The 17,599-nt window shown below is 40.1% G+C and overlaps 1 protein-coding gene across 1 annotated transcript in view; it reads right to left on the bottom strand.

The window, feature by feature from the left end:
* Positions 1 to 17,599, bottom strand: part of mei-41 (meiotic 41) — a 593,070-nt gene that overhangs the window by 120,484 nt on the left and 454,987 nt on the right. The window contains exons 38-39 of the mRNA XM_067099620.1: positions 16,574 to 16,722; positions 2,611 to 2,837 (exon numbers count right to left, since the gene is read on the bottom strand). Coding sequence (XP_066955721.1) covers positions 2,611 to 2,837; positions 16,574 to 16,722 — 376 coding nt within the window. The remainder of the gene's footprint in view (positions 1 to 2,610; positions 2,838 to 16,573; positions 16,723 to 17,599) is intronic.

Below are 17,599 nucleotides of genomic sequence, written 5' to 3'. Positions count from 1 at the left end.
AGTATACATTTCCCTTGATTACTTTTTTCATTACCTATTACAGGCAGTCCCCGGTTATCGGCGGGGGTTCCATTCTGACGGTGTGACGATAACCAAAAATTGCCAATAACCATTTTTGGACCAATTTTCGGCGCTTTTTCAGTGCCTCTGTTAGGTATGTATTGGCACCAATACCCAATTATTGGTGCCGATAAGTGGAAATTGGCGATTTTCAGTGCCAAAAATTGCAGATTTTCGTTGCTAGACAAGTGCCGTAAACCGGATCACTGATAACCAGGGAATGCCTGTATTTGCTTCGTTACTTTTCAGTAGTTAAGTGTATATACTTATCCATTATTGTAAAATAGTTTCTATCGTATAAATCAACAGAATTTACCTTAGGATAGAATCCATTCCCAAGTCCAACCCATGTTCAATTTCATTCCATGCCTGCTGTCACCATTTTAGTCCGATATCAATCCCCTCCTAAAATTTATCATGAGCAAAGTTTGTTTTTGACAATATCTGAACTCTTGCAAAGGACGGTGGTCAAAATTCCACATTTCATATCAGTATCATTTTCATTGCTTTAATAAGTAATGTAATTCTCATCTGCAAATTTTACTAACTGGAAAAGTTAATGACATGTTGAAGTTAGCCTCAGATATCGATGATAAGTTAACAAGACTGAAAACGAATCAAGGGGAGAGAGAGCACTCGGGAGGGGGAAGGGGAAAGGGTGTGTCGACATAACCAATAACTGGAAACTAACCTTAAGAAATAACCAAATTAGGGTAGGCTACGTGATGTCCCTCGCTATCCCAGCTTAACCAAGAGGCTTATTAGCCTAGCGAAAAGCCGAAACAGGGAGAGGGAAGTTACACGAGATCCCTCGCTATTTCAGCTTAAACAAGAGGCTTATTAGCCTCTGTGAAAAAGCCGAAACAGGGGAAGGGAAAACATAAGATGAAAAGACCCTAGTCAAAACTTAAGGAGAGCGCCGCATTGGAAAACGTACACACAACACAATGAGGGGCATGTGAACGAAACGAATGATCGACCACCCCCTTTTTCATGGAAAAAGGGGGGCAATAACTAACGCCCCAAAAAGGTAATACTAAAGCTAACAACCAACCCATGATAAATGGATAAAATAATCAACAAAACAAATATAAGAGGAGGACCATACCCAACCCGATGTGGACGTGAAGGGAAATGGCCGCCCTCTAACGAAAGAAATATCCATAATAATCAACAAATATCAAATGCATCCGAACACAAGGGCAAAGATTAAACAAAAAATCTTAACAGTACCAACGTCAATAAAATTCCCAGAAGCTAAGAGAAGTGAAGGGCAAATATAAGGCATGTTAAGAAAGTGATAAGAGGCGAATAGGCCTGAGGGGGTAGCCCGAAGCCTAAACACCAGCCTTCACTCTCGAAGCAAAGGGATACGAAAGTCAATCAATCAAAATCACTAATTAGACTTCACGAATAGGAAAAGTACCCTAAACATGAAGAGGAACAGTGAGAAAGATCGAAAAACAAGGCGACCCAAGTCACGAACCACGCATGGAGGTCACGTGAGGCCACGAGAGGAGATCGAGACGGGTGTTATAAATCCCCTTAATTACTAAACTAAAGGGAAATAAGGAGCCTCAATCGCCTCAAATAAAAAACGAAACACTGGTACTCAACTTAGATGAAGAAAGACCTTGTGAGGATGCCAAAATGATGCAAATAAGCACAAGATAAAAAGCACAACGAAAAACACGTGTGACCGTAGGTGCTTGCTGAAATGGAATGCGGCTAGCAGTGATTTGTGTACTGTCCATGAGTGGTGCATGGGTTTGTAACGGCACCTCTCTGTGGGACTTTGACTTTGGGATCTCTATAGGATAAGGTTCCGTGTTTTTATAGTTCACCCTTTTTCCATACACGACTCCATCTAATGGAGCTCGCTCTGGGGGTAGTAACTCCAGCATTTCATTTAGCTTTCTCTGGTATCTAGCAACGGAATTACCTAGAAATAAGTGCTGAATGGACTTTTTCACTGGCTGACACGGGACCCGATCCAGAAAACAGCTTTTATCTCTAGATTTTTTTCATATGTGAGACATAAAAAGCATTAGAAATTAATACATGAATAATGATCTTTAAATGATATAGTTGCACATACATTTCATATGAAAATAACTTTGGTATTGCAGAACTGCCCAACTTCACCCCATATCTACAGTCACCCAGTTTTATAGTATTCAATAAAACATTTTCCATTTTTATTTTTTCCCCAAAGTAGAAAGATTTTTAACATTCCTGAAGAAGAAAAAGAGAAATAAGGAACACTGAAAAAGTCTAGAGAAGCTAAGTGGTTGAATGAGTCATCTTTTTAATAATACAACAATACTCATCAACATAATTTTAATACAGCAATATTTCACACCGTCTTGACTTCTTATATTTTGGACTGCCAGTTATCTAGAAAATCTTTCAAGTGTTCCATTCATGATTTGAAAGGGTACTTTTACTGTTAAATTTTACTTTGCACACATAAATAATCTGCAAGGAACAATACATAAAAAACATACTAAAAATTAGTTAAAATTAGTTAGCATTTAGTAAATAACTAACCTTAACACAATGTGGTTAATCCAGTCCACTGGCTTTTCCTTCACATCTAAAGAGCTTAATATGCGGTCATAATACATGCCTAGGTGAAAATGGCCATCTTCCCACTGTCTAAATATTTCACAGGCATCACGGTAATATTGTTTGATCACATTTACTTCCAAAGTAGCCGACTCTTCAGAATATCTTGCGAGTAACAATTTGGCTTTACCACAAGCACTTCTCTCCTCCTGGAATTATTATATTTTCATAAAGCAAGTCACACTGCTGATGGTTTGCAAAATCACTTTTACACATATCAATTAGATGCTACTTCAACTAAGGTACAACTTATGGGTGTTACAAAACCATCCAATATTGCTGAAAAGTCTGAGATTAATGCTAAATACATACAATAACTATTTTCACATGAAAAGCAGTTCAATTCAAGACAAAATCATCATATATGTCAAGCCCTCATTCATGGTCTTCAGAAACTTCCAGACACCACAGTCTTTTCTCCAACAGAAAAAGAGTGCTGGTATTACTATGTGTGTGACCTACATCCACAGGTGGATTATAGGTTTTGGTGCTCATAAGTTTTTGTTCCTATTATTGATATAATAATTTTTATGTTATCTGTCAGTTTACCCTAGTAAAATTATTTACTGTACTTACTTAATCTTCGTTTAGTCATCCTTTTTCTACATAGTATGTACTTACTTTACTGTGCTTGACCTTATAATTTCATTGATATATTCCTTCTCAACATGTATTATATATTTGCCATTTACTTAAATTTGATGTGTTTGACACAACACAGAAATTAATCTTCCTATCCTAATGCCTTTACATATATCCTTTTCCTTCAATGATATCTTTAATATTTCTTGATATTCTTTAATGTTACTCTGTCTTCCCCTTTCACTATTATTCCTTATATAGTAACTTATCAGCACTGATTACTAATGTTGGCTTGTAATTGTATATATGCTAGTTAAATCTTTTCAATTCTAGTGAATTCTTGTAATGTTAATTAATCGTTATTAACTTTAGTTATTCCTATTAATTTTATATGTTTACTTTAGTTCTTTTCTTTTCTCTTCTTTTTCTGAGTTTTCTGCTGCACTACTCAGCTTAGAATACTATTGCTTTCCTTATATATACTCTAATCCTTAGCCTCATTTTCAATGTTAGTATTCTGTTACCTCAACTTTTATGAATTCCTCTCCCCTACCCAATATTCACCTACATTATGAAAAAGTGCAACGATAAAAGATGTTAGACATGTCCAGCTATCTCACATACTGGATATGTTAGATATAATAATAATGTACCTATATGTACGAGAACTGAAATTGTCTATTTAATTAAATGTTTGTCATGTGGTATTCCAGTTGTAGGGCAAACTGGCTCCCTTTAAACTTAAGAATTAATAACCTACTGAATAATAAAAATTTTTATACTAGCTATCACAACATATATGAGTAAGAACAACCTAAAAAACATGCCTTTAAATATGCAATTATTAATATTCTTGATATTGTCAATGATTACAATAGTGGACTAGAGGTAGAATTTTATATATTGTAAAATTACAAACAGCTTATCCATATGGGCTTAATTATAGCATCTACAATAATTCAGTGACTACTAAGAAATTTTTTACAATAATTACAACAGAACTATTAGAATAAGAAGTCAAAGCAGAAACAATAAATATGTTGATTTGAATGAGTTACTACATAACATTTATTAAAGGTAAGATTCTGAGATTAAAATGTAGCTAAGATTAAACAATTAACTGATTATGTTAAAACAAGGCAGTTTATCTACAGCCTTCTGCACGATTTGATAAATGATCTATTCAAATTTAAACTTGATAATCAAAACTTGGATTAAGAAGCTGATAAGTAAAATACAACTAATGTGAACCTGGTTGTAGATTTTGATCATAAATTCATTGATACTCTTAAATAAACCTAAATCATTTCATATTCATGAACTGATGTTGATTTTCTCTCTAAAAACCACACCCCCCAATATTACATCCAAATATTCAAACACACTAGGTCAAATTGCTTTTAATTTACAGAAAAATTACTAAAAACTTAAGTATTAATGATGCAGATATGCATTACTTAATTGAAGATAGTAGATTTAAAGATGGTTTTCAGTTTAGGCAGTTTAGATATTCTGAATCATAATAATCTTATTATTTCTAAACTAGAGTCTAAATTTAAACCTATACCAAAATTTTTAAAAATGTTATTTTCATGATAAAATTAAGTTTCATATATACTTACCAAATAATTACATAGTTATAGTTCTAACTCGCATGGCAGTCTTTATTTAAAAAATTGCAGTAGCGCTTCGATAGTTTAGTGTAGGTGACAAGCCCGCCCACCAACAGGAGCACTGGAAATGACTCAGCAGAAAACCTCATTCTGTTTGTGCCCTTATGTCCATGAGAGGGGAGGAGGGAGGGCTCCAATCCGTAATTACTTGGTAAGTAAGTATGAAACTTAATTTTATCATGAAAATAAGATTTTCATATAAGTAACTTAATTAGTGATTACATAGCTGAATCTCACACTGACAAGTGGTGGTGGGATGCGCTGACATATTCTACTCCAGAACATTAAGGTAATGATTTTGAAATAGAAAAGTTGCTAGCATTGAAGACAATGCTTGTTGTTTCCTTATTTGGTAAGAGAGCTACTGCAGGTAATTATTGCCTCTGGTTGGTGTTCATCATAGCCTGTAGTGGCGTGGCGGTATAGCCGTGGAGCGCCTCTACTTAGGTGGGAGCTTTGCAGCAAAGGATATGTCCAGTGGCTAGCAAAGCATCAATAAGTGCCCTTGCCCTGGGTGCAGTACCATGATAAAAACAACCAGACAACGCTTTCACCTACACTGAAACGGGTACTCCAGGTGCAATGTACAAGAGATAGTAGGAGAAAAACGAGATTCCTATGCTTCCTCACCTAACACCATGCTAGCCACTGATAATGACCCCAGGGTACTGCAATTTTCAAACACTGTTTCAACTTCTTTCAAACAGTGAGACGCACAGATCGGTTCGCACTTCCAGTAGGTCGACTGCAGAATGAAGTGAGTGACGTGTCAGAAAGCTAATAAGGTAGAGACTGTCCTGACGTCATGAGTTTTCACTGTAAAAGTTGGCAAAATGCCCTCCTGAATCTGAGAGTGTGCCTCAGAAATTAAGTCTCTGACAAAGAAGGACAATGCGTTCTTAGTCAGAGGGCGAGACGAATTCTTGACAGAGCACCAGAGGTTACTGGATGGTCCTCTGATCTTCTCGGTCCTGCTCAGGTAACACCTTAGAGCCCTTTGGTTGTCTAAGGGCTGTCTCTGAAAATGAGGCTGTCTGAGTAGACACTGTTTTTAGGGGAAGGAGTCTTGAAGTCTCCCCATAACCATAGCAGGTCCTGGAACCATTCTTCATGGGCAGAATGGGGCTATGAGAATTATTGTAACGCTGCGTTGAGCCCAAGACTCGTTTAGCACTTCCCTGACCATGTTGAAGGGCGGAAAGGTGTAGCCCAAGAGGACTCCTCAACCTAGAACCGAGGAGTCTGAATAGAAGTCTAAGTCTGGACTCAGAGGATGAGAGACTTTCCTTCCAAAATTCTACGTTCAGACTGCCACCATGCCAGTCCGACTTGATTACCAGGTTTGTGGGAAACGCGTAGGTGTCCGGCTGTATTTCCCTGTCCCAATTGGCCTAGAGGAAGAATTGCAAAACTTCTCATGAGAAGTTGCCTACCTTGACGAACGTCTTGACATTCAACAGTCTCCACCAGGGTCACCCACAGATGGGCCGAGCAAGATGAAGGGGCTAGAAACTTGTGGGCCGTCTTAAGGCAGCTGGTGACTCTCTGGGCAAATGGAAAAACTTGAGAAGTCTGAGAGTTGAGACTCATCCCCAAATAGAGGAACTCTTGTGATGGGGCCAACTGGGTATATAATAATTCCCAGTTCCTGAGAGAGAGGAGTCCTTGGTGCATTTTTCCTTCAAAAGGGATCAAAGATGCAAGTCATCCAGATACAGATTGATGTTAATGCCTATTAAATGAAGTCACTTGCTAGAGGTGCAAGTAATCAAGTGAACACACTTGAGGTGCCATAGAGAGGCCGAAGCAAGGAGCCCAAAACTGGAGATTTAGCAGGCACTGGGGCCTCAGGTGGCGCCAGGCGCTCTGAGAGGAGACAAGCATTTAGACGCTGACATAGGGCTCCTGAGAATGTGTCCGGGAGGACGAACCTTAGATACTTCCTGGAGTCCGGATAGAAGGGAAAATGGAAGCATGCGTCCTGCATATCCAAGGTTATCATCCAATTGCCCTGGCGAATGGATGAAAGGACCGACTGGTTCATCTCCATCTGAACTTCGTCTGCCGGACGAAGAGATTGAAGGCGCTTACGATGAGGACTGGTCTCCCAACCCTAATGATTTGAGGACCACAATCAGACGGTAGTAGAAGTCCTCTGAGTTGATGTCCTTGACTTCTTCTACAACTCTCTTTCGAAGGAGAGAAGAGACCTCCTCCAAAAGGGCCGAATGTTTTCCTGAGCCTCTTGAATAGCCATCAAAACAAAGGGAGAAGGGACCAAAGGAGGGCTCTCCATGAACATAATGGAGAAGCCCTCCCTCGAAACCTTGACAATCCACTGTTCTGTCCCTCTGATACTCCACTTCTCCCAAAACTCGCAAAGACTGGCTCCCACCTGTGCAAGGAAGAATTCTTCCTCATTTCTTGGGCAAGGACTTGAGCTCCTCTTGATAGTTCTTGTTCGAAGTGGGACCAATCTTGCTGCATGCCGTCTGTTGCCCATGCTAGAGGGTCTGGGGCCTAAGAACAGAAAAGAGAAAGGCAATGGTTCCTTGAGGTGGCAAACAGGTCCAATGTCGGCCTATGCCATAGTATCACAGATTCCAATCCAGGGTCCACTCAGTGGGAAGGACCTACTTTTCAACAGCTCAGCTCATCCGTCAGAATTTAGTTTTCCCTAAAAAATTCAAGTGACTAGACTCACCCAATTTGATCTGTCCACAGTAGAAGGTCTCTTGCTGTCTGGCAGAGGGAAAAGAGTGAGAGCCGCCTCGCCTCGTATGTACGTTAGGGCTGTGGTATTGTCTGAATGGACTGCCACAGCCTTGTTGTGAACTAGGGTTGAGAAGCACTGAAGCCCTAAGTGAATAGCTTTCAGCTCTCTGACGTTGATGAGACGGCCTGCTCTTCCGGAGACCATGTCCCGGAAACTTCCGGTCGAGAAGCAGACACTGGTGCGGGTCCTGGACTGGACTTGGGTTTACTCCCATGAAAGGGATGTTGCTGGAGAGGAAAGACCATCTTAGAAACAAACACAAACAAGTCCTTGAGGCGTTTAGAAGGACGTGCCAGAAGATCCTAAGTCGACTTCTGGGTCTGAGTGACTTCTTTAGTGGAAAGGAAGCACCAAAAATCACTTTCCTTCAAAACCCGCAAAGATAAAAGAGCCTCAAGTTCAAGAGAGCCATCCCTGATGGTTTGTCTGCATGAGAAAGGACTCCCAGCCAGTCCAAGACAAAGTCTCCACAAACCATTGCAATCTTCAATCTTCTTGGCTAGTGCTCTCACCATCCAGTCCAAGAAACTTCAAACTTCAAACAACTCAAAGAGGTCTTGACAAGGAGGTCAAGTTCTGCTGAAAAAAAAAACATAATTTTTGCTGATGAAAATGCCGAGTGTTGGGAAGAAAGGGCTTCCCCGGTGGCGTAGGAGAGAAACCTCCTAAGGATTAAGCGTGAGGGAGGAAAAATGAAGGAATCTTTACCTTGCTCCATCTTAGCAGAAAACCAAACTTCAATCTCCTTGAGTGCCTTCCTAGAAGACAAGGAAAGCACCACATGGGGAGCGTAAGTCTGTCATCTGGATGGCTCCTCACCAGGAAGGTCAAGGTAGGCAAGACCAGAGCTAGCAGGGGCCAAAAAAGGGTAGGAAATGGGAGCTTGGTGCTCCGTGCATGAGTCTGATACTGAAGAGTTGGCGCTGGGCACTCAGGAGCTGGCACCTGGCGCTCGGGAGCTGGCGTCTGGCGCTCGGGAGCTGGCGCCTGGCACTTGGAAGCGGGTGCTGGGTGCTCAGAGTTGGTGCCAGGTGCTCAGAAACTGGGGACGGATGCTCAGGAGCTGGCATCAGGCGCTCATGAAGAGATGGGCGCTTGTGAGGGGTCATTGGGCACTTGGAGCAAAATACTGGCACCCAAAAGAAGTACGCTCAGAAGAGAACTAATCCGGACTGTCCCATGTGCTGCAGGAAGGTTGAGCTCCCTAAACTGCTAACTGGGCAGCAAAGAAGAGCGGCCAGCATCGCCTGCTTGCCTCTTCAATGGACAATATGAATCTAGAAAGCACTTGTGGTTCTTCTAAGTCTGGGCCAGAGTCTTGAGTCGGAAAACAATTGACGCACATCCACAGAGGAGCCTTTCCAATGGCTGTCTGTCAAAGCCTGGGATCGATCAACAGGCTCGACTGACTCCTCCCAGGTTTAGGAGAGTATGACAGGGACCTTCGTCTAGGAGAATTGATGGATGTGCAGCCACCCCCTCCACATGCACAATACTTTCTCCTGTCAAGACGCTTTTCCAGTGGCTGTCCACCGATACCCAGGAACGTGGAACAGGTTCGACTGAGGGGGCAACTACCCATGGGTAAACCCCACCAACCTCCCTTGGACCTCCAATATGACTCCTCCCAGGTTTAGAGGAGTATGACAAGGACCTTTGCCTAAAAGAATCGGCAGGATGAGCAGCCACTTCCTCCACTTCACTGTATCACTGCTAGGTTAATTTCCTGTTAAACCTAAACTCAAGACTGGCAATAGCAAGGGTCGGAAGCAAGGGAGCCAGGCGCAAGAGTAGGTGGATTAAAAATAGGAGGGCTAGAAGCAGGAGAAAAAAGGGCGGGAAGGGGGGGAAGAAGGAATAGCAGGGTTATCTTCTAACCTAAACTAGGGTAGAATTCTAGGCTAAGGGAAGCTCGTTTAACAGCTCTAGAGGCTGCTGTCCTTTCTATCCCTCTGTAACTTGTCTAGTTGAGATTAAGTACCTTCTACTCTTGCTAACCATAACATTTAGCACAAGTTTTCTCCCTGCTATATTTCTGCCCCCTTCATTTACTGCAAATTATATGAGAATCAGATGAAGATTGATTAATCTGGTTTTCAACTTTTGCTACAATTGCAAAAATAGGTGAACTTGAATCAGTCATAATAATAATCAAATAAATAAAAAAATGATCCTAAAAGCTATTAAAGCTTGAAGGCTACTCAAATAAGTGATAATACTTAACCGAAATCCAGCCATACAGCCAAAAATCAGTAAACAAGAGCTGCAGAAAACACCCGATGTTACTCCAGAACTGGCAAAAACAGAATGAGGTTTTCTTCTAAGTCATTTCCAGTACTCCCGTTGGTGGGCAGGGCTTGTCACCTACACTAAACTATTGAAGCACTACAGCAATTTTTAAAATGAAGGCTGCCGTGCAAGTTAGAACTATAGCTATGTAATTACTAGGTGAGTTACTTATATGAAAAATAAAATTATTCATACAACAGACAATATATGAACAATTATAATTAGTATCATTAAAATTTTAATGATAACATTTACATAACTACCACTATCATATCCACTACTATGTTGTAAACTTTAGGATACAAACTCCCTACATATAATCATAGTTTTGATATCGTAGCTGCTCTTCATCCAGAAAGGAGTTGCCCTCATGGTCCTCCCCCTACCTCCACAAGGTAGACCAACCAATCTCAAAGAATTCTCTTCCAGTTGGTCTCTGCCAGAATAGTGCATGTTGGCACTGTGGTAGATTATAAAGGATTTGGGGCACGACGGCTCCATCTCTGTCTGCAACAACTGTCTCGGTTCTTCCTTCATACTTCACACACTGATGTGGCAACAGCGAGTATTGCTTTCTTGATCTCTGCAAAGCGAACAACCTCCAGGGCTTCACTCCCAGATTATTTTCTTTGAGATCTTATTTCAGTCACCATGGAAGAACTAAACTCAGAAGCAAATTAAGTGCATAGGTTAAGTCCCAGTGAAAAGTTTTAGATGGACACGAAGAGTCTTTCCTTAGGAGAGATACCACTAATATCACACATGAATAGGACATAGCCACTTAAACAGAACTTTTGAATCTGGAAGGTCCAGAGAAACAGTCTTCTGCTTTATATTAGAGGGATACCTGAAATGAGAATCTTGCCTATCCCATGTAGCCATCAGATACTGAAGGGGATCCTAATTGGTTCCACCCAAACCTGAATGAAGTGTCTGTATCTTCTAGGGGGTATGCTGATTTACCCAGGACTTCTATCCTGCTGGGGAGTGGTAATACGACTGCCTTAGCTCAATCAGTAGTACTTTCAAAATTTAAGGAGGAAATTGTGAGAAGTATCAAGGATGTCCTTGTTACTGAGTCTCAGTATATAAGATGCTATCAGTGATTCTGAAGAGGAAATCAGGTCAGTCCTGGATACTGAATTATATGTACAGTAATGTAAAATGATTTCTCAGCCTTTAAACACAAGAGTAGAGAGGCTACACAGTCTGCCCTGGCAGAGATTGGTTCTCTCACCAAAAAACTTAGGTCATCAGAACAGGGTAATAAAAATAAGCCCAAAAAGGAGTTGAACAAGTTCTCTAGATCCCCACTGAAATCAGAATGGGTATTTGAGACAGCTTACCCATTCCCAGAGCTCCAACTGGTAACAATAATACAGTCAGTTCGGACTGTAAAACTTCAAATCAAAATGTAGTAAGGGCACCAATATCTGCCCCTGAGAAGGATACTGATACTCTTGGCATGATGCCTCGACGTGTATCCTTTCATCTGATGGAAAATACCTTATTAATGAATGGAAAACTATGATTGAAGTTGAACATGTTGAATCTCAGGACAGAGCAGCTTTCCTAATACTGAATGGTGCTTAGTCCCTGCCTATTAATATAGCAATGAAAGCCCTAGAAGTAACTTTTTTCCAGTTTAATGGAAAATGTAGCTCTACAACAATTTTAGAGAACCAATACCCCCTCTGAGTATCCCCAGCCTCCTGTCCCTTCACTTTTAAAACAATCAGTCATGTGAAGGCAGATTTTCAGAACTTTGTGGTGACTGGAAAACAAAAGTTAATGGCAGAAATTAAACCATTGTCTGACATCCCAATATCTGATAATTCTTAAAGGAAAGGGCAACATTCATCCTTCCTTTTGAGAGGAAAAAGCTCTCTTTGGATATGGCTGCCCAGCAATTTGGGACCCAAATAAGAAAAATCTCTGATGGGACAGCCATGGCTGAATTTCATGCTAGGCTTCACCTCCTCAATATTATAACTTCTACTACTATGCTGGAAGTAGCTATTAGAGGGCTTCCAGAATCTTCTAGAACAATACAGATGCCACCCTACTTACAAATATTAAGAGATACAAACAAATAGGATCACAAATTTAAATTGTGTTCAGAGGGCTCCCCTTTGCTATCCGTAAGTTCAAATTTTCTTTTGCAGGCCTATTATGTAGTGTGTATTGTCTTTTAGGATGAAAAAACATACAGTACTGTACTAATTTTATATCATACTGTAATTAAATAGGCATGAAGAGTACAGTAACCAAATTACAACCTGTTTTACAAACGGCCGTCCAGAATGCAACTCGTTTGTAAGTAGGGTGGTGTCCGTATTCACTGCTGTAGCCAAAACACTTATGCGGACCCAAGGTGAAGCACTCATATGATTTTATTTAGTGCTGCATTAAGACTCTAAAGGAATCATTGGTGGGCTCCAACACGTCGCTCCCCAATACATTCCCTAATACATTCTGTTGGGACCTTTTTGAAGAGTCTGCCCTCACTTAAGTCACTGAACGAGCCCAACAACACAATAGAATTGCACAATGTATACTCTTCTTGGATAAGGGAAATCTGGGAAACATTATTCTTTAGTTTCCTCTTCCTATGCTTAAGAAAGCTTGGAATGAATCGGATCCATACAAGCCTTCAGTCACTACTAAAGGATTTCTCCAACAACAAAAGAAAGGACAATAGCAGCAGCACCTTTTTCGAAGCGGACTCCTGGACTGCGTATTAAGAGCAAAGGAAGTGGTGGAGCCTAATATGACTAGCATGATTGGGGGTCGTCTTCTACAGATTCGCATGCAGTAGAAGTCCTCCCCTTTGGGAAACAGTATTCATTTTTCAAGGGACTGTGGTAGAGATGGCCTCCCTCTCTCCTCTAAAATAGTTTTTCCCAAAAACCAGACCCCTCTTAAAAGGGTTATAGAGATAGATGTGTCTATTTGCCACCACTGTTCAGCATCCCCAAGAAGGATTCCTCTGAATGAAGGGTGGTCCTCAACCTGTCAAGTTTGAACAAACATATTGTTTGTGACAAGTTTCGAGTGACTACTGTTGCTAAAATACATTCACTAATTACGCAAGGGACTTGTCCATCTATGGGTCTGAAAGACATATACTGGCACATCTCTATCACTGTTCCCTTCTGCCCATTAATACGATCGCTGTTCCCTTCTGCCCATTAATACGGTTTCAGATAAGGTAAGAAACGTACATATTCAAAATCATGACTTTCAGGTTAAATGTTGGCCCAAAGAATCTTCACAAAATTATCATTAATAGTTGTCTGAAAGCTCAGGAAAGAAGGAAATTAACATGTGGCCTACCTAGATGATTGGCTAATCTGGGGAGCCACCAGAGAAGAGTGCTGACGAAACCTGGGAGTGGCAGTGACACACACTAGTAAAAATGTTTCCTAATAAAAAGGAAGTCCCGCCTTACACCTAGCAGACATTTTCTGAGGCTGGGTCTTTGTTGTGGCCAGCTGTCTCATCCAAACAGCACTCAAATCAGAAGAGGGAAAAACCTGAGAAGATTCCACACACAGGGTACCTTTTCCAAACAAAAGTTGAAACGAATTCTTGGCCTGTTAAGTTTGAGTCTGTGGTAGCTCAATCCTAAGATTGCAAGTGCAGGATGTAAGCCAAGTTTGGCTCTCACATGCCAGAAAAGGCATTGCGACCACCTTCATCTGAGATTGGGAAGATACTTTGTCCATGGACCTGGAAAGGGTCTCTGGCAAAACAGGCCAACTTGACTCCATTGGACATACAAGTGATAATACATATGGGTGGTTCCTTGACAAGTTGAGGAAGCCATTGGGAGGACTGGGAAGATGTCACCTGTTCTAAGTGAGTGTTATATCAGCTTTCTTGAGTTGTTGGCTGTCTTTCCATCTCAGAAAATTGAAACCTCCAAAAGGAGTCCACAATTTGTAAGTCCTAGACAGTAAGACTGTAATGTCTTGTATCAAGAGGTTGGGCTCATGCTCAGCCCCTCTCAAGTCAGAAATTGCCAACATGCTTCCACATCCAGAAGCGGACTTGTTTGACACATGCAATAATCATCAACATCCAGTGTATGTATCTCCGAACCTCAACATTCAGGCAATAGCAATAGATGCATTCCTACAAGACTGGAATGAAAGAAGAACAATATATCTCTTACCTCCACTGTCTAGATTTCAAAGGTTTTGAACAAGCAGCTAACTTTCCACCAAACTGCTGACCTAGTGGCCGCGAATTGGCTGAACAGTCATTGGTTTTCTTTGCTTCAACAATGGAAAAAGAGAATAGATTCCATTCCCATCCACTGCTCTATCCAACGCAGGAGGAGGGAAAGTTATCTATGCATCCACCTTACTCAGCCATGACCTTCATGTGCGGATGTTTAAAATCTAGTCTACCATGAAGATTATTTACCTGACACTGCCAGGTACGCTGTGCAAAAATACAGGCTTCATCTGTCTGGCATATCAGGCTGTATGGTAAATGTGGTTAGATTTCCTCCAAACTGAGAGCCCAATTGAAATCTGTTGAAAAAGTTTTACATTATACAGATTTTGAGGTCAAGTGCCTTCATGGCATACAAAGCAGCGTTGTTGGAACCCTTCCTTTATGGTTTTGGAATTGAATCTAATATAGAAACTGTTAATTCCCTTCTCCAGTCTTTTACACTGCAAAGGCCAGCTCTGGCAAGGCTTCCCATTACCTGATCCCTGAATACGGTTCTTAGACTCCTGTCATCCCCTCAATTCAGTGGGCCCAGTACAACTATAAATTCATATGCTCCAAAAGGCAGTCTTCTTGACTGTTTTGGTAACAGGAGCTTGGATTAGCGAACTGGGCTCTTACATGGTGACAACATTTCATTACTCACACACCTAGGTGTCATTTGCTGTTAGTCTCCTAGAGTATCATTCCTGACCAAGAATGAGGACCTTTTAAAGAGAAAATCCCATTTTCTGATAAAGAATCTCAGTATTTTGGATAAAACATTATGCCTGGTTCAACAACTCAAGGTTTACCTAGATGGCAACCTTAACGCAACAAACCACTCTCTCTCCATGGGCTGAGAATTATTTTAGTGTCCGTCAATAAAAAGGCAGGCCCCACGCCTTTCCTATGCCAAATGACATCCAAAAGGTGAGTATATTGTTGTCTTTCTTTGAAAATATTTCCTTCAAAGAAGTCTTCAAGTGTATGGGGTGGTTATTAGAGACAGTTATTCCTACAACTTGGAAGGTGCAATAATCGGGCAGCCAGGCCCACCTGAATAGGTAGGTCACCTTAAAACCACAAGGGATAATACATATATAGGTTTGTGTGTTTTTCCTGATCTTTACTGCCAACCTGTTACCATACTTCAGATCAAAATTCTTGAACAGTATTGCCATGAGAATGGGGGTCGTGCTGAGATATTGACAGGGAAGGCACAACAATTACGCAGCCAGACCCAACATAATTAAGTCACCTTTGAACTGCAAAGGATAATACGTACATAAGTTCATGTGTTGTTTTCTGTTCTTTATTGCCAAACCCTAATGGGTATCTGGAATAAAGAAAACTGATTATAACCTATGACTATACCATAGACCAAAAATTTATCTGGGTTGCTGAGATTTATTTATTAGGAGCTATGCCATTTCATCACCTGTCAATTTCTTCTGTCAGCTCCTTAGAGGATGAACAGCGACTATGCAATAAAAAATTAGGTTTTGATGCAGGAAGAACCTATTTTTGGTAGCTGCTGTGAGTCCTCAAACCCACCTACTTTCTCTGATGAAAAGGCATGGGACTAGGGTGAACATTTATGTTGCACAGACCTGGCATGTGATGGGGAAAATTACTGACATATGCACTGTTGTCACATCAGTGCGAGTAGGATGAAGGGAAAACCGAGGTAGTCACTGTGGACAGGAGATAAGCCCTCTTGTCCTGAATCCATTATATTTTATCACTGTGCCAACAAGCACTATTCTGGCAGAGAGCAACTATAAAGAATTCTTTGAGATTGGTTGGTCTGTCTTATTGAGCCCTGGGAGAACCATGAGAGTGTAACTCCTTTGAGGACTCACAGCAGCTACCAAAAATAGGTTTTTTCTCTGTCAAAACCTGTTTTATAACATAAAATTTCAAAATATCATGAAGCAGAATCAGCCAAGCACTAAGAAAATGAAAAGTGACAAATCAGTTTTTTAAATTTTACATTTTAAGAATAGCTTAGACACTTTTGACACGGCAATTTATTAATATTCGATGACATTATCGTTGCAATGAAAATGGCAATTTCAACGAAACATAAAAGTAAAAAATACTGGTTTTAAAAAAGATATGACACTGCATATTGCTGTGGTGATCCTTAAAAATCATCACCACAGCATGTTGTCTTATGTCCTGTTTTAAGCCTGGTTTTACATTTGAGAATCCAACAATATGTATATGGAATAAACACAAGGTTACAAGGGGATTTCCCTTAGGGGTCTTAAAAGGCCAATTTCTGCAGTCCAGCATCTTCTAACACTTAAAAGTACAAGTAATCTCCCCTTAGTCGTACCTGAGTATCCTTGCTATTATCTCCCTTGTAGCTATCAACAGAGGAAAAAAACCTTGCAATTCCACGGTGAAGGGTAGTAACTGCTTGATGCTGTTCCCCTTTTATCCAGTGCCATTTAGCTTTCTCCATAAATACATTTTGACCACATCCTAAAAATGAGTAGCAATTAAATTAGTACAAACTTATTAAAAGACTGTGGTAATACTTACTCAACTTCCAGACTATCTAAGCCAAACAAATTTGGTCTATGTACCAAATTGGACCTAAGTAGTATTTAAAAAATTAAAATTACAAACTACAGTAATCTCCCTTTTTACTCGTTTCACTTTCTGTGTTTCATTTTCCTGCAGATTTTTGTGGAACACATCATTCACTTGTTCATGGGGGAAATTTCACTAATTTGTGGATTTTTCTTTGGGCCTTATCTCTGAAGTTATCACCAATTCATTTTTTTTTGTAGAGCAACACTGTGTATTCACTAATTATTGTATTTTTCCATTAAAATATATGCATACTGAGAGAGAGAGAGAGAGAGAGAGAGAGAGAGAGAGAGAGAGAGAGAGAGAGAGAGAGAGAGAGAGAGAGAGAGAGAGAGAGAGAGAGAGAGACGGCATAAGGACTAACCACGTTTGTATGATAAATAAATGATTTACTTAATAATAAGCACTAATTTTCAAATAAAAAATAATAATAATAATAATAATATACTATAATTTAAAAATTTATGCATTTCTATAATAAATTATGTGAAGTTTTAAACAAACAAATACTTATTCCCAATCTTTTCCAAAGCTCTGAAATGAAGGGGAGGTTGGACCTGTCATATATGTCAAATATTTGACTGCAACCCTGCAGTCAGACATTTGACATATATGATAGGTCCAACATCCCCCCCTCATTTCAGAGCTTTGGAAAAGATTGGGAATATGTATTCGTTTAAAATTTCACATAATCTACTATAGAAATTGATACATTTTTAATTACAGTATATTATTATTATTATTACTATTATTATTATTATTATTA

Source organism: Macrobrachium rosenbergii, chromosome 55 (assembly GCF_040412425.1).
Source record: "Macrobrachium rosenbergii isolate ZJJX-2024 chromosome 55, ASM4041242v1, whole genome shotgun sequence".
Taxonomy (NCBI): domain Eukaryota; kingdom Metazoa; phylum Arthropoda; class Malacostraca; order Decapoda; family Palaemonidae; genus Macrobrachium; species Macrobrachium rosenbergii.
This window is presented reverse-complemented; position numbering and strand designations above follow the sequence as displayed.